This window comes from Ambystoma mexicanum, chromosome 4p (assembly GCF_040938575.1).
Source record: "Ambystoma mexicanum isolate Mex_15411 chromosome 4p, UKY_AmexF1_1, whole genome shotgun sequence".
Classification (NCBI taxonomy): domain Eukaryota; kingdom Metazoa; phylum Chordata; class Amphibia; order Caudata; family Ambystomatidae; genus Ambystoma; species Ambystoma mexicanum.
Window position 1 is genome coordinate 1007417177 of NC_090927.1, and position 18576 is coordinate 1007435752.

At 43.9% G+C, this 18576-nt stretch overlaps 1 protein-coding gene across 2 annotated transcripts in view; it reads left to right on the top strand.

Annotated features, from left to right (window-relative positions):
• The window catches only part of LIN28B (lin-28 homolog B), a 982932-nt gene that overhangs the window by 711819 nt on the left and 252537 nt on the right, over positions 1–18576 (top strand). For both annotated transcript variants that reach the window (XM_069606591.1, XM_069606592.1), the window contains one exon: positions 7326–7510. In XM_069606591.1, the coding sequence (XP_069462692.1) occupies positions 7326–7510 (185 nt within the window). The remainder of the gene's footprint in view (positions 1–7325; positions 7511–18576) is intronic.

Below are 18576 nucleotides of genomic sequence, written 5' to 3' on the forward strand. Positions count from 1 at the left end.
CCCACAGCTGATCCGCAGGGACGAAACAAGAAGGGGGTGATCTAACTCCAGGGAGGGCTGCAACTGTGCCCCAACGCCTCCGCAGTGACTAGGTGAGTGTAACACTATATAGACAATAACAAAAACATCAGTGAAAAATACCTCAATACCTCCTGAAAAAAAAAATGGAATTGCCTCTGGAGCATTATATAATCCGAAAGGCATGACAAGATACTGTAATAGACCAAATTTAGTCCTGAATGCAGTCTTCAACTCATCCCCACCTTTCACTCTTATTAGATGGTATGCTCCTCTCAGGTCTTACTTTGTATAGATCTTAGCTGCCCTCACCTGATCTAGTAAAACTGAAATTAACGCCAATGGAAATCTATTCTTTACCGTTACCTTATTTAATGCACGGTAATCAATGCATGTTCGTAATGTTCACTCCTTTTTAGGAACAAAAAAGAATGGTGAGGAGACAGGAGAGGTGGAATGCCTAATGAACCTTTTTGTCAACATGTCATCTAGATAATCTCTTAGGTATTGATTTTCTGTTTCAGTAAGTGCGTAGATTCGATTGCAAGGCAACTTTGCCCTAGCCTCCAATTCAATTACATAATCATATGGTCGGTGTGGAGGTAACTTTCCCCCCCACCCTTATCAAATACTTTCACAAAATCCATGTACTGCGGGGGAATACCTGGTCCAACTGCTCCCACCACCTGAGCTACCTGCCCCTGGTCTGCCAAAAAAGCTGCAGGCCCCAATTCCTGTATCATATGTGACTAGCACCTCTGCTCCTCAAACCATACTGTCTGCTTTTCCCAATCAATTTGTGGATTATGTTGTGCCAACCAGAGCATTCCTAAAATTAGACCAAAATGAGGTGCTGCTATCAAATCAAAAGTAATCTCTTCACTATGGCCTGATTCACATATCATATACAATGCTTTAGTTTGTTTCCATATTGGACCTGACACTAATGGAGACCCATCTACTGACTGAACTCCTTCCACCCGCTGTTTATCCTGTAAGGGCAATCCCTGCTGTTCGTCCAGTGTAATATCAACAGAATTGCCAGCGGCCCCTGAGTCCACCATTGCCAGTACCGCCTACTTGGTCATAGCAAAACATAAAGTCACCAAAATGTATAAATGGGAGGTCTTACTCCCTACTGTATTTGCCACCCACCTGGAGAAACTTGATTCCTTCGGGCCTGTCACCCGTGTTCCCCCTAAGGCCGGCCCATCTCTTTTCTCGCTTCCTTCTTGCTCCGCTCCCCCACCCTGAACTCTTCTGAGGAGTATTAGGGCAGGTACGTATAAAATGACCTGCCTGCCCACAATACAGACACAAGTTGTTAGTCTTACGTTGTCCTTTTTCTGCAGCTGACAATGGCCCTCTTACACTTCCAATCTGCATAGGTTCCACCTCACTGGCCCTTCCACCCAGACTCCTGTCTAATCTCACAATAGGTAATGCTTCAGGTCTTTTCTTATCTCCCTTCTGCTCATTCATTCGATGGTCTAACCCCAATTCTAGATCTATCATGGCAATACAGTTACCTGGTTGAGGCTCTACCTGTGCAATTGCATCCTTCAGTTCCTCTCGTAACCCCTGATAAAATAACACTGTTTGTTTCACCACTGGCCAATCAGTCTCAGTCACCAATCGATTGAACTGAGTCACATACGTTGCCAGATAACATGCTCCCTGCCGGAATCCCAGCAACTCTTTATCTTGTGCCAGTGACACTTCCCGTCTGACAAATAATCTGACAAATTCAGCCAGAAACCCATCCCAGTTATATAACAGTGGGTCACCTTTTTGAACCAGGGGCATTGCTGTTCTCGCCTGAATAGTTTCAAACGCTGTTGATTTACACAAAAAATGACGTCTACATTGAGTGAGAAACATCATATACTTTCGGGGATCCCCCGAAAATCGTTCAGGTGCAGCTAACGGTACGCTACTTGGAGGTTGAACAATGACGGTAGAGCTCCTACTACTAGAAGCTCCCATAGCTGTAGTTGCACTGGTCCCCTCTAAGGGCGTACCTTGAGCTACCAAACTCTGCACCTGGGCTTTCAAAGTGGTGGATTCCTGTCGGGCATGGGCTAATTCCACCTGAATCTCTTGAAGGGCCTTTAGTACGTCGGCCAAAGGCGGAGGAGTCACTTCCATTTGGGTTGGGTGGTTGTGAGTATCCCAATATGGGGGCGTCTTATTATGTCACAATCACACTTGATAGGGGAAGAGAGTTCGACACTCTCCCCCAAACCACAGAAGCCGAATGAATTTGACAACTCCCACCGTGGTTGGCACAGGCACCTGATTATATGATACAGGTTACCACATGGCAGCCAATGGGTGGAAGAGGGATTAGGGAGAGGTATTGGATAGGGTGGGGGAATTAGGAACACCAGAAAGAGGGTGAGGAAACACCTAGATTGGATAGGAATGGGGGCGCACAAGGTAAACCGTAACTTATCTGCACATAATTATACATCCTCCTATAACTCAATGCCTGGATGCACACAAACATGAGATGAGAACACACATAAATATCTGTCTCCTGGTCCTACCTAGTGAAGCACACCTTAATACATGTAAAATATACACATAAATACATAGTGAACAGTTTGCTTTAAGCGTAATGAAACGGACAAATGGGAACCTTCTCAACATGATATGACACAACGCATGGCCCCTTGAGCAGGCATGAGCAACACCCAGAGGAACTCAAATAGCACTTGACAGCCAACACTAGTTTGCAGCACTAGCTTGGCTTCATACAACTGACACATGTTTTCTTAGCACACATGCTTCCCTGATACGAGGATTACTTGTTTGTCCTCGTGTAATGACACTTTGATTAGCACCTTAAAGCCCGAACTTCCCTAACTGCCCAAAAGTTCCAAGAAGGCACATAGAGAACATAGAGCAGCCTCCATGCACCCTGACCGCCTCATAAATCACTCCCCTGTTCGTTAACACGGACTAAGACTCCGCACACGTAGCTTCATGCCCGAACCCCTCCTTGTACTTACCTTTAGTCCGGGAGCCCCACAGGACTTCCTGGACGAAGAATGTGCTGCGGAATAGCAGACCGGGCAGAGACCCTGCCCTCCAACCTGCGTGCTCTGTCCTGCAGTTCATCAAAACATCATGTCGAGTAGCGAGCAGGAAACTCCTTCTCCAGCCGAACAAAAGTCTTATAGAAAAAATAAGCCGCACCTGCGCCGTTCCCGGCTGATAAGCTGTTCCCAATCACGATCAGCTGGCAATGCGCGTAACCAAGGACTACATCTGCACTCTAAGGATGTTGGGAAGTGTAGTCTTTGCCTCCCGCAGCTCCATGCACTTTACCGAGCAAATTGTAACACCCCACGTCTGCCCCAGCCCCTATTCTGACAGCAGACTCTAAGCAGATCAACCCCCCTTACGTGCACATTGGATAACATGCTCTCATTCTCTTCACACCTCGCTTACGCAGGTGTGCAGGTGGACACATGCTGCACGTATTTGGCGGCCATAGGAGCCTACAGAAATTCGGAGGAGGAGGTCTTCTCCTCCAACCTGATAGTCAAGAGACATTTGACGGGCCTCGCCAGGCTCTACCCGCCCATCAAAAGACCACACCTTGTGTGGGACCTCAATGTAGTGTTGGGCGCCTTGACGCACAAGCCGTTCAAGCCAATGGCGTTCGCGGACATCAGGTTGGTCAACATTAAGCCAGCTGTGCTGGTGGGGCTCACCTTTGCTCGCCGAGTCAGCGAGATTCAGGCTCTGGTGGCCTCGGAGCCCTGTACTACCTTTCACAAGGAAAAGGTGGTCCTGTGGACACACCCCGCGTTCCTACCTAAGGTACCCTCCGCTTTCCATCTAAACGAGGAAATAGTCTTACCTACGTTTTTTGCCGACCCTAAGGACGAGCCTCAGAGGGTTTTGCAGTGTCTGGATGTCGGGTGTGCTCTGAAATTCTATCTAGACACATGACCAAGGGTTTCCGCAAGGCGGACACACTGTCATCTTCGGGGGGCCAAGTCCCGGATGTTAAGCATCCAAGACATCTATTGCATGCTGGATGGTTTTGTCCATCAAGTAGGCCAATGAGGGGCAGCAGAAGCCACTTCCAGCTTACAGGCACGCCCACGCGGTCAGAGCCAAGGCCACGGCCATTGCATTTCAACTGCAGGTTCCATGGCAGGTCATCAGCAGGGCGGCCACCTATGCCAGCCACCCCTTCGGCCTTCTGCAAGCATTACTGTTTGGTCGCCGGTTTCAAGTCAGACGCAGCTTTCAGACAGGTGGTTCTAAGGAATCTGTTTTCTCAAGGAGGGTCTCCTCTCCACCCTGGGGCTACATTCAGTTGTAGTCACCCATGCAGTATGGAGGAAAGGGGATGGGACGTAAGACTAATTATAAGTTTCTCACCTTAGTGACTAACGTACTCTTAGTCCTTAGTCCCCTTTCCTCAATACGTCCCACCATCCTCGCCCCTAATAATACTGGTGTCATTAGGCAATGTTAAATATTGTTGACGCGTCAATGGGGACATGAGGTGTGGCGACGGTGAGCAGAGTCAGGATAGTGCATGCTCCCGGGGCTGCACCCCAGCGCGCCTCTAAATTGAAAGGTTTCGTCTCCTGTCCCTAGGAAGGGGCGCCAATGCAGTATAGAGGAAAGGGGACTAATGACTAAGAGTACTTTAGTCGCTACGGTGAGTAACTTATCATTCCTTATTGTAAAACCAGTAAACAGATCTGTTCCAATACCATGGGCCTCAATATGAGTCCGGCGGTAACCCTGCCGGTTGTAACATTTTATCGGCACCTAGCTTCCCAGTGCCACCTGGACATTACAAGTCCCGGCGGACCGGGAAGCCCGGTGCGGGAAAATGTTAGTCCCCATTCTCCTGGAGTCCTATATGACTCCATGGGAATGGGTTCACGGAAGCACTGGCACCGTCACTAATGGTGCCAGAGCTTCTGTGATGAGTCTGCCTACAGGAGCCCTATGTGTTTAACAAAATCTAGGAACTTCAACTCCCAGAATTCTCCAAGTACTAAGATGAGGAAGATGCAGGAGTTTGAACCATGTACCAAGGATCTGAACCTCAATGAGCAGTCTAGTTGTTTTAATGAAGTACCTGTGCGCAGGACATTTAAACCTCAGAAGCACACTATTCAGAGATGCAGTGAAGGAGAAGACATTGGCTCCTGTTCAAGAGCTCTGAAACAGGACCTACTGGCTTGGTGGAGCAGAGGAGCCGCCACTGGAAAGAAAAGAAGCAGAAACCCGACCATAGACGCTGGAGAATGCCAGTAAGTCTTCCCGAGGCTAGTGGAGACCCCAAGGCATTCTGGCAACCGCACCAACAGCAATTTTAACATTGTAACTTTGTGAAAGGCTTACTTGTATACCAAAAGGCTAAACAAACCCCAGTGAACTGTGAATATCTGACATGCGATTGTGGGGCACATCTTAAAGAAACCCTGCCAAGAGGATATATCTACATCCAGCCTAGGGCCATACCTACAATATTGATTAAACTGAGAAGCATATGAAAGATCTGGGTAAACCAAAGACACACGGTCTAATTAAATGTATGTGAGAAATCCTGACAAGCAAGACAGTAAGCCATTGAAATAAATATAAAAGTCCTGGCAGGGGAGTATACCAGGCAAGTGAAACTCATAAGTGAAGACCTTACAGGCGAGTACATCTAGCAGTTGGAGTTGCAGAAAGAGTCCTGGCAGGAGAATACATCAGGCAATTTGCAAGCCCCATGAAAAAGTAAAGGAAAGATTGGTGTTTATTTATTGAACCCTGGAAAGTTTGATGTTAAAGAAAGACGTTGCTGTCCAGATCCCTGGAAAAAGCTGCATTGAAGAAAGACTGTTAAGGACTTGGTTGCCTAAACAGGAATCCTGGGAGTCCAAGCTAAATATCAAGGAACTGTTCACACTAGTGACTATTCTTCTTACAATTGAGAATCCAGGGGAAGGTATCCATAGTCTGGAACCAAAGGCCCCCACCTTTAAGAACACTTTTGTTGGAATTATACTTATTTTAGTTGTGAACACATTTTGGCCAGTTGAAGATATTTTTTCCTTATAAAATTTTCGTTTCTTTATAGCGTGAGTGTCCGGATTGGATGTTTTGGGCACAAGGACAGTTTTTCAGTTATTGACATCCTGACACAGACAGATCCTTAGTTTTTAGTTTATAGGCAGGGAAACTCCTCTTTAGCATAGACGACGCATAGCAACACAGGTTCGAATCGTGGCCTCACGCTTAGAAACTGGTCTTCGGTATTAAGCACGTTATAAAAGAACAATTACAATAATTATAGGGCGAGAGCAGCATTTTCAAACCCTTTTTCTTTTAATAGATATGTTCTTGTGAAAACATGACAAACTTTTGTCCTGCTCTCATTTCTGCCTCCTCACAGTATCTTGTAAGAACCAATGTAATACTGCAAAGGCCTGTGGGTCTCTCCAACGGGCCTCTTGGAATTACTAAGACCTTTGAACACTTTTGTGACTGTTTGTTTGCACTTTCTGAAACTGTAGCCTGAAAATGAACTTACTTATATTGTAATTACTTTCCTTTATATAACTTGATATTCAAGTAATATATTTTGATATACATTTAGACCTTCCCTTATTATATGTTTATTGAAATTGCTTGTGATAGCTTTTATCCATTCCGCTCCTTCCAAAGAGTTTGCCTTAACTGGTTAGCAATACTACCACGTGGAGAGTCTGAGGAAAACAATGTGTAAGCCAAAGCCAAGTAGGTTGATCTGTCTAGTTCCTATAAGTCGGGCCCAAGATGAATTTTCCTTGACCAATGGAAGACCAAGCAGATTGTCTGAAAGATATTGTGTGATCTCTCCAATAATAAAACAGCACTACAAATATAAAGACCGCAACAAGGCATGATGGAAAGAGAAATCTGTGGGCAAGATGGTGGCGGGTTTGGTTAATGCACTAGGTTTTAGATTTGTTGAATCTAAATTGTGGCTTATTGATAGCTTCACAGGAGCTGAAAGTGCAACAGTGACCATGCACTAATTACACAGCCAAAAACTGTTACACAAGTACAACATGTAATTCCATTAATAATACGTTATGACACATCTTTTAGTCTTCAATAGGACCAAACAATACCTTGGATTTTTTTTTAATTGCTTCAATAGAACTTATTAGTCATTGTTTATCATTCTCGATTTGTCGTCTTTGGCGGAAAAAATTGTTGCTATTCATAATTGAGATTGGGATGAAAGCACACTTTGTATTATAACTTAATTGACAGTAATTTCTTTCTATTCACAGAGCAAGCTTTACATGGAAGGCTTTAGAAGCCTAAGAGAAGGTGAGCCAGTTGAATTTACATTCAAGAAATCATCCAAAGGCCTTGAATCAATATGGGTAACGGGCCCTGGTGGCAACCCTTGTTCGGGAAGTGAGCGACGGCCCAAAGGAAAAATAGTACAGAAACGAAAACCAAAGGGAGACAGGTAAACCCCTTCTTGTTGTTTCCATTTGCAAATTGGTTTCATAAGCATTTGTTCTCTTGGTTCCTTTTTTATTGACAGTTCATTTGGTGTGTTCTCAGGAAAGCAATATTAAACAGTGCTACCCCATTAGTTTGCAGCCCCATTGGTTAAAGGCCCATTTGTTTGTTTTTTTTACACATTTTGCTGCACGTTTATATGGGGTTAGGTTTAGGTATGTATTAAGGGGTGGGAATGTGGGGAGTTGGGGGGATCTCCCCTGATGTGATTCTTATCACCTCCACCTTTCCTCTTCCCCTAGGGGAGTCTTGTAGCTTTAACGAATGGGGATGGAAAGTGTTATGTTTCATGCATGCAAAAATTTGTACAAGTGAAATCAGCATCTCGGATATACAACTATAAACATCAGCATGTGTTTGATGTGGTAGTCAAGGCAAAAGAAAACTGAACTAAGATGGCATATAAGACCAGCAAAACATCTGCCAATATGTGAAAGTGCCCTCAAAATAAAAAGACTTGAAACAGCCTATAAAAATTGGCAGAGGGGGTGGAAATCGCTTTGTTTCCAACAAGACAGTGAGCAAATGCTTCAGAAAATTGTGGGAAAATCAACCGCTGATATATGGAGTCTCCTGAATATAGCCACATATAAAGGACAGGCCTCAGTCCAAATAAATTCCACCTCTGAACGCAAATGGTGCGAATACTATCAGTATGTATCAGTCCCCGCTATCTGGCATGGTTTTCTCTACTAAAGGTGATTGCCCTCATATAGTACAATACTAACACGAAGACTTGCTATATTACATCACAAAATTAAGCATGTCCCGAGCTATTGGGCCAGATGGCCTGGACAACAAAACATTAAAAGAACATCCGGAAAAATGGGCTGCGATTTTAAGTAAAATCTTCACACAAGTAATGAGGCGAGATACCACCCTCATGGAATAAATCCATATTGATTCCATTGTTTAAAAAAGGGAGCAGAGCAGACCCGAGTGTATATAGACCAATAGCTCTGTTAGATTGTCCAGGGAAGATTATTGCTCGCATGGTCCTGGGAGACTTCAATGCTTGGCTTTCTGAAAAAAACATAAGCGATCCATTTCAAATTGGGTTCTTGGCAGGTCTTGGTACTAGCATCAATCTAATCATACTAAATGCAATCAGAGCTAAACATCAACATCTAAAGCAACCACTTTACATTTCATTTGTTGATTTCCGCCCGCTTTCGATGCTGTTTTAAGAGAACTTTTGTTTAGTAAATTGGTGACTCAAGATTGCCCATGGTACATCCTAAAATGGTTGATTGAATTCCATACTGAAACATCTATACAAATCCGATTGGATAGAGAGGGCCTGTTGTCGGGTCCAATCATGACATCAAGAGGGCTGAAGCAGGGATGTATACTTGCTTCAGCCCTCTTTAACTTTTTCATATCGGATTTAGGAATGGGGTTTTTGAACTGTATAACTGATTCACCGAAATTGGGCAATCCGGTCATAAGATGGCTGCTTTACGCGGATGACCTCTTAATTTCCAAATCGGCCATGGGCCTGAATAACATGCTCCAAGCCTTGGAAAAGTATGCCCATGATAACCAAATCACAATTAATGTTAAGAAGACCCAAATAGTACAATTTGGCTAAAGGAATCATCGCAAATGTACCATGGCTTGGCGTATTGACAACAATAGAGTTGAGGTAGTAAGAAGTTACATCTATCTTGGTATAAATATTAACAACGATAATCGAGATCTCCCTTATGAAATGACCTTACAAAGGAAAGTTTCTGCTTAAGAAGGGGACTTATTATTATACGACTGATGACTTTGTAGGTGCTATCTGGCTGCGCATGCAGAGAGGGATTTGCAGTCCTTATCGTTTGGATAGCCTTTATACTATGGGCAATATGTCGGTTAATAGATTGAAGTTGAAGTCTATAGTGGCAACCAGGCAAACCTTGCGGGGGGTGGTTTGGAGAGAATGTCCAGTCATATGGTTTTAGTAAAGATGCTTCTCTTTGGCATAATGAGGTCTTACAATTGAACGACAGATGTTTGATTTGGCAGATTTGGGTTCGGAAGGGGATTTTAACAGTAGGTGATATGTTAGATGGTGATCATCTTTTGACATTTGAAGACATACAGAGGAAATATGAGTTGCATGAACGAGAGAGACAAAAATATGACGACCTGATTTGTCTTAGGCAAAGAATGATTGGTGTTTCATTAGAAACCAAACCTACACTGTGTCAATTGCTTACAGGCCAAGAGTATTCAGTACGTACATATATGAATTTTATGCAATTGGAATATAAACATGTTGAGGAATGGGATAAATTGAGATTGGTGTGGTCAGATCTAAATATTTTACAGACGGGGAATGGAAGGATATTCTTAGAGTAAGTGCCAATGTGGGTACGGATTTGAACTTGCGTCTGATTAGGCAGAAAGTGGTGGGTAAGGTATACTGGACACCAGTTCAAATGTTTAAACTAGGGCTACAAGCTGATAATCTATGTTAGGGATGTGGAAAGGAAGTTGGTACCCTTATACACCTACTGTTAGGAACACCCCTAGAAGTCTTTGGAAACACTGGAAGATTCACCATCATTGGCGCACCCAGTGGAATTCAAGATGGCGCCTGTTGGATCACGTTTCCATTACCTAACAGTGCAGGTCTAGTTCTCGCACTCAGTTTCCACGTGATCACTCCTACTTATACACTGAATCACTAACACACTGCGTTGCTACTCGTTCCCGTGTATGCATTGCTCCCTAACCCTTGGTGCTGTGCTCTCCAGCCGTCCTTTCACTCGTATTTTCATTTTCCTTTCTTCAGTTCGGCTTCTACCGCCCCTGGCCTTTTGCCGTACTCGCTGCTCGCAGCGCCTTTCCTCAGCTCGGCGTCTGCCAACTTTGGCCGTTCGCTGTTTCCTTTTCCACACGGCTTGCCGTGTTAGCTGCTCCTAGCCCCACTCGGCATCTTTTACTCCGCTCCGGCGTCTGCCACTCCCGTGCTCACAGCTTCTGTTTTACTTACCTCTCTCTGCTTCTTTCCTCCTCTCCTACCTCTGGAGTCTCGTCTCTCGAGTGTCAGTTCACTTCTCCTGGTATTGTTGGGTTCCTCCCCAGCACCTTACCTTGGATTATTCGTATCCCGCATCCAGTCTTCAATTGAACAGCAAGCTTACTATTCTACTTCTTCATTGATCCTGTGGACTACCATTCTACACAATCGGAACCTGTCTGATTCTGGGTTTTCTTCCCCACGAGGGTTTCCCAGGGGGTGGCCCCCTAGGTGCACAGAGTACTACTCACGGTCTCTGGACTCCTGGGGGGACGTCTCTCTACTCTACAAACATCCGGATAAAACCCGAAGATTCGCGAGTACCTTTCCAGGCATAAAAAGAAGGCGAGGTGTTGAAAGAGATTGTAAGAGATAGCAACGCCATGGAGCAACAGATACAGCAGCTCGTAGCAGCTGTACAAAATCTCAATACCGAAATCCAAACCTTGCGCAATGAAAACACCATGCTTCACCAAGTAGTACACTCAAGAATCGAACTGCCTCCAGGACCCCTCCCTATGGGGAAATATGACGGCAATCCCAAAAAGCTAAAAGAATTCATTGACTCTTGTACGGTACAATCTACATAGAAACCGGCCTTTTTTCCTAACGACCGATCCAAGGTCAGCTTCATGATATCCAACCTATCAGGGAGTGCTCTGGCTTGGGCCACACCCCTGGTGACCACTAATAATCAAATCTTAGACTCTCTAGCCTGGTTCTCCAATAGCCTACAGGCCATGTTTGGACGCAGAGAATTAGTGGTCTCTGCACAAGAAAACCTCTTAGACCTGAAACAAGGAACAATGGAAATTCTGGCGTACATCACACAGTTCAAGCAACGGCCTGGGCAGATGACGCCCTCATTACTATTTTTAGGAGAAACGTAAACGAAGACAACTGGGACGACTTCCTTCCCTATGCGGAAATAGCATACAATAATTCTCAACAATCTGCTACCAAAATGTCTCCCTTCTACTGTACATGCGGATATCATCCTGTAATAATCCCTACCACTCCTCCCAGAATTACCAACTCTCCTGCAGTAGAAGAATTGGTGGCCAACATTCAGTCTGGACATGCCCTGGCCCGTACAGCTCTCAAGGAAACCAAGAAAAGACTAAAAAACAAGCAGACAAGCGAAGATCCCAAGAACCCACTTACCATCAAGGGGATTTGGTATGGTTGTCCTCTCGATACCTCCCAAAAAGACTGATACCTACTAAACTGTCCCCCAAGTATTTTGGTCCATTTACGGTTTCCGGAACAGTAGGGAAAGTGGCATATCGCCTTCAGTTACCTCCTTCTTGGTCTAGGATACATAATGTCTTCCACGTCTCTCAGCTAAAGGCCAATGTTTCAGACAGGTTCCAAAGGCAAGAAAGAAACAAACCTTTGCCTATTGACTCCTCTGAAGGACAAGAATATGAAGTATCGGCCATAGCGGACTCCAGATACCATCGGGGAACTCTTCAATATCTCCTAGATTGGAAAGGTTATGGACCGTCTGACAGGACTTGGGAACCAGCTTCTGCAGTTCATGCACCTACATTGGTGCGCCGATTCCACAGGTCTCAACCGTGGAAACCCGGACCTTCCACCCCACGGGAAGGGCATACTGTTAGGAACACCCCTAGAAGTCTTTGGAAACACTGGAAGATTCACCATTATCGGCGCACCCAGTGGAATTCAAGATGGCGCCTGTTGGATCACGTTTCCATTACCTAACAGTGCAGGTCTAGTTCTCGCACTCAGTTTCCACGTGATCACTCCTACTTATACACTGAATCACTAACACACTCTGCGTTGCTGCTCGTTCCCGTGTATGCATTGCTCCCTAACCCTTGGTGCTGTGCTCTCCAGCCGTCCTTTCACTCGTATTTTCATTTTCCTTTCTTCAGTTCGGCTTCTACCGCCCCTGGCCTTTTGCCGTACTCGCTGCTCGCAGCGCCTTTCCTCAGCTCGGCGTCTGCCAACTTTGGCCGTTCGCTGTTTCCTTTTCCACACGGCTTGCCGTGTTAGCTGCTCCTAGCCCCACTCGGCATCTTTTACTCCGCTCCGGCGTCTGCCACTCCCCTGCTCACAGCTTCTGTTTTACTTACCTCTCTCTGCTTCTTTCCTACCTCTGGAGTCTCGTCTCTCGAGTGTCAGTTCACTTCTCCTGGTATTGTTGGGTTCCTCCCCAGCACCTTACCTTGGATTATTCGCATCCCGCATCCAGTCTTCAATTGAACAGCAAGCTTACTATTCTACTTCTTCATTGATCCTGTGGACTACCATTCTACACAATCGGAACCTGTCTGTTTCTGGGTTTTCTTCCCCACGAGGGTTTCCCAGGGGGTGGCCCCCTAGGTGCACAGAGTACTACTCACGGTCCCTGGACTCCTGGGGGGACGTCTCTCTACTCTACAAACATCCGGATAAAACCCGAAGATTCGTGAGTACCTTTCCTGGCATAAAAAGAAGGCGAGGTGTTGAAAGAGATTGTAAGACCTTCTCTGGGATTGCTCTAGAGTTCGAGATTTCTGGGTTGATAGGATTGATATAATTTTAGATATAGTTTTACATAGATCGGGTGGGGAAGTGTGTGTGTGTGTGTGTGTGTGTGTGTGTGTGTGTGTGTGTGTGTGTGTGTGTGTGTGTGTGTGTGTGTGTGTGTGTGTGTGTGTGTGTGTGTGTGTGTGTGTGTGTGTGTGTGTGTGTGTGTGTGTGTGTGTGTGTGTGTGTGTGTGTGTGTGTGTGTGTGTGTGTGTGTGTGTGTGTGTGTGTGTGTGTGTGTGTGTGTGTGTGTGTGTGTGTGTGTGCGCTCGTGTTCAATTTTGGATGACTTTAATTAACTGTTGTATTTTGCTCTTTTATTGTTTACATAAATGAAAAGTTTCTTGGTATGTCGGGGGGATTATTTGATTATGTCCTTTGCTTATTGATATGTTATTTCATTATGAGGTTTTGATTTGTGTTCTCTGGTTAACTATTCCTTTCTGTATTTGACTATTCTGTGATTTACTTTAACGACATACTAATAAAGAGATTTGTAAAAAAAAAAAAAAGAAAGGAAAGTAAACACCCTTATTTCTCAAGCTCAAATTATAAATGGAAGATTCTGTAAATTTACTATCCAGCCATTGCTGGTCTTCTACAAACAAAGTCTCACCTATTTTACTGTATGGTGCCGAGACAAAAAAAGTGAGGCCACCTAAATTTTGGAATATGCTGGAAGCTAGGCATTGGAGAACTCTGCTGAAGCTGCCATCTTCTGTGCCAATGTCATTAATTAGACATGAACTTGGTTTGATCGTGTTAAATGCCGGGTATAAATGGAAAGTATGTGCCTTGTACAGAAAATGTTTATCAGGAAAAAATGCTAGTGGGTTGTTGAGAATATTGTCTGAGTATATGCATTCATCGACTGACACATTTATGGAAAATTGGAGATCTAAGGCACAGGAATTTTTAAGTGCTGAGGAATTGCTTGTACAGAATCCTGATCGTGCTAAAACTAAACTATGGCAAAATGATTGGATCTCCACCAGAGAATCATGTGGTCCATACAAAACATTCATAGCAAATCCATTCATGATAAAAACCTATGGATTAACAGAACAATACCTTCTAAAGTCTCCCAATCCGTGGCATCACTTAGAACTTTTGCGCCTCAGACTCAATTTATGGAAAACCAGGGAAATCACAACAAGATGGTATCCACAAGATCAAATCACAAATATGTGTAGATTTTGTGGGAAAGCAATAGAAACATTAGAACATATCATTAGTGAATGTGTTAACCTATTATCCCTACGCATCAAGTATTTTAAAAGTTTGTTTCATTCCTCAATGTGTATGGATGCTAAGGATTTATGGCAGCATGTTCATCACATTCATTCAAAATCCATTGGCTATGCAACAGCAAATTTTTTATCTGTATTGAATTTAGACACTGATGATCTTGATGACATAAATTTGCTCAAGTTTAATGTAATTAATGCCCTGGAAGGGAATAGTTTAAATATGTGACTCATGTTTCTGTTTTCTTCTCAATTTCAGTTTTTATTTTTCTTTATTTTAATATTAATTGTAATGTTTGTAGAAAAAAGTTTTAATTGTAAAATGAATTATATTAAGTAAGTTCTGTTGAAAGGTTGAAAATTTCAGCCGAATCAATGAAAAAAAAAGACCCCCCACCCAGTAGGGGCTGTGTCAGGAATAGAGGTAGAGAAAAGCAAATGCCTGCCACTGTGAATCAGAAGAGAGAGTAGGCAACAACCCTCAGCAGTGGGCAGCTATCCTTACTTATGCACACAGGACCGATTTACTAATTTCACATATATTTTATTGATGGTAACCACTCAAACCTTCTACTTGCCCTTTTCATATCAAAACATGCATCATGTACAGTATGTCAATATACATACAGTACTTCAAATAGATACTCCATACTTCATATTTGTGCTTCTACCATTTCTGACTTGTTACTCAATAATAAACACTCAATTAATGCTCCTACATTCTCATGTATAGTGTAATTTGTGTCATTATGAGAAACAAGTAATAAAAAAGCATTGCTACAATTATTGTCACTACACACAACACACTTAATATGCAAAAGGTTCTCAATAAATAAGCAGATATCATTGTCATCTCAGAAGCATAATAGCCACTTCAAAAGTATCTGTCTACCTCCTTATATCTCACTAGGCAACCTCATGAAATTAACTGCCCTTCCAATAGCTCACCTCTTACCCAATGTGATATTAAGAATGGGTCAAACACGCCCTCATACTCACTACTGTCCTCAGAGGGTAGGGAGATGAGAGCTGGAGGCTGGATGCCTGGAGTCTTGTGGTGTGCATAATCCAAGATTAATTAAAAAATAACAAATCCAATTGGAAAAAACAGCTATCAAACGCACCAGACTCTTTTAGCAAAAATCAGCCAAAATAGGTAAAAGTGCCTTAAGATTTAGTGTCAATTGGAATTAACCATGGTGCAAACATCATCCAACTTGGGTCCTTCCTCTCTGCTATCTTTTTCTCTACCTGTGGTGTCCCCCAGGGGTCTAACCTCTCTACCTGGCTTTTCAACGAATATCTGGCACTCCTTTCCCACCGCATTGCCGCTCTCTGACCCAAATTTCAGTGCTATGCGGACAACACTCGGGTCATTTTGTGGCGACCCTCGGCCTCCCGCCCCACCCTCATCTCTGACTGTCTATCTGCTATCCAGGAGTGGTGTGCCGCCAATGACCTCTGCCTTAATGCCAGTAAGACCTGAGATACTCCTCATTGGCACACCCGCTCCCTCCTTCCCTGTAGCTCTCTGGCCGGCCTCTCTTGGCCCTCTTCCTGCTCCCACCTGCAAGGCAAAAAACCTCTGGTCATCTTCGACTCCACACTCTCCTTCTCTCCTCACATCTCTAAGAAGTCACACTACCTGCTGCACCTCCTCGGAAGTATTCTTCGTTTTCTCACCTTCCCCCAGAAGTTCACTGTCTCCAGAGCACTGGTCCTCTCTAGGCTTGACTATTGTAACAGCCTCTTTCTAAATCTGCCTGCTTTTACTCTCCGCCCTTTGCAACTCATCCAGAACAGGACTGCGAGAATTGTCCTTGGCCTCAAACCAAGGGATCGTATCTCTCCAGGACTGAAATCTCTGCACTGGCTCCCAGTGGCTGCGAGGATTACATTAAAAACCCTTTGCATCGTTCACAAGGCCTTCTGGAGCCTGGGGCCTCAATACCTTCAACTTTCTCTTTCTAAACATCTTCCTTCTCGAGCTCTTTGCTCATCCGCCTCCAACTCCCGCAGGGTCAGTTGCTTCGCCAAGCAACGAGTTGGTGGTAGATCTCTTTCTTCAACTGGTGCCTCCCTCTGGAACAGCCTCCCTGCCTCCCTCAAACTTGAGGAGAACCATCTCGGGTTCCGGAAGCACCTCAAAATCTTTCTCTTTTCTTCTGCTTGTTCTCCCCCTCTCCCCTGCTAACCTACTGCCTGCTAACCTGAACTGGCTACCTGGTCACCCTCCGAAAAAAAGGAGGAAAAGTCCCTTCTGCATAAATTGTTGCATTCTGCTTCCGGGTTCCAGTCTGCTTCTGGATGGCCTCTGGTCTATCTTGTCTAGCTCCGTCAGGTCCTCAAACAGCTGTGCTTCTGCCCCTCCTGGAGCTGGCCTTTTTATTGTATTGGAGCATTGTTTTACTTAAGCCGTCTCCTCCCTTCATTAGCAGGGTACTGACTCCCCTGTCAATAACAACTCACCTAATTATCAGCGTTTAGCAGAGTGCTGCCTCCCCCATCACTAGTAGGTTGCCATATTATCTCTAAAACAAGGACAATGGCAAGTTACCTTTAGCCTATTGTCTACATTCTCCCTCACATCTGGCTTTGCCCGGAAGCATTGTAGTACATTGTAGTTTCTTGGTATATTGTTATTACTAACAGGAACGTTCAGTCTTATTTATCAAAACAAAACAGAGGCAATTGGAACACGTCCAGACCATTGTTATTGTAATGCATCTGAGTGTTCCATAACAATAGATAAGTCTGGTGCACAGCCCAGACTACAAGCTGAATGGGGAACTCTATTCATTACTACTAATATAGGTTTACTGAATTCATATATTGCAGTGCAATTCATTATGTACAGGTCAGCATGCCTAACATCTAAAGGGCTTCCGATATCGCTCAGCCCTCGGCCTGACCAAAATACATGTCAACCCCGCTTTTTTGTGCGGTGAAATGTGTAAAATAATCGAGCAAATGGGTTTCAAGCAAATTTCCTTGAGAAAACATCATAGAACCTATTGAACATTATCGGGCATGTTTTACAATTACTGACTAAATGGACATGGCAAAGCAATGTGCACAATTTTAAATGTGGTTATACTTAGGTGTAGGTATTGACTCAATATTTTGCCATTTGTAAACATACACCCTTGTCAGGTTATGCTTTCTGTTTGACCTGTAAGGGCAGCAACTATGACAGAAAAACTAGCAACCCCCCTCCACTCTTTGTGAGTTGGTGGCACATGAAAGGGCGATAACGGCCTTTGGCAAGGACTTGATGTCCCCATTAGCTTTCTCTTCTATACACTCAAGGGCGATGTCTTGATCCTCGCATTGTTTAAGACTGGTTGACTGTAAAAAGGAGAAAAATCATTTAGTGGAAAGTACAGCAAAAAGAAATCTCAATTTGAAAATGTGTCTACTGTAAATTGTTAATATGCATAATAGAAGGTGCAGCATAATCATTACAACCCACATGGGGATGCCCAACATGAACAGTCTTATTAACTAATCACCTAAAGCAATTGCGGATTTATGAAGGAGAAATTCTTTGAACCAGAACTAGATGCGAATAACATATTCAGGGTCGCGATGCATGAATGGGTTCTTTGGAGTATGTTATCCAAATAGCTTGCAAACAGTGTTACAAGGCAATTGGGGCCAAGGAAGCTTTGGAATTTAAAGGAAACTGTAACTGCGTAAACTGTTGGTTGTGTTTTCATAGAAAATTGTCCTAATCTGAAGCAAGAGGAGTTCAGGGCTAAGCTAATATTATCATAGGCACAGTATCAGAAATCTCATGTAGAGGTGTCTATATATTGTGGTATGCCAGAAATAGGATTCGGACCACTGGCCATGATTCAAACAGAAGATGTGTATTAACTTAAATGAAACCCAACCTGCCTAATCTGGCCCTACTGCTATCGTGAGGCTCCCTATCTACAACTGGCAAACCTAAGACAACCTAGGATATCTTGCAAACATAAAGAAGTCTGTCCTCAATCTGAAACCTTACCTAACTAACCGGCTCTTCTACTAAACACAAATGATAATTAAAGTAAATGCCTGCTAGTCTTAGAATCTTGTAGCTGATCCTTCTCACTCAACAATTCTTGAAAATAAATGTTCCTTGAAAACAAGTGTTCATCACAGTTCTGTGTTTGACCTTTACCAACAGTATCACGTAAGAGTCACTCAGTTTTATGGCAGTTCTTG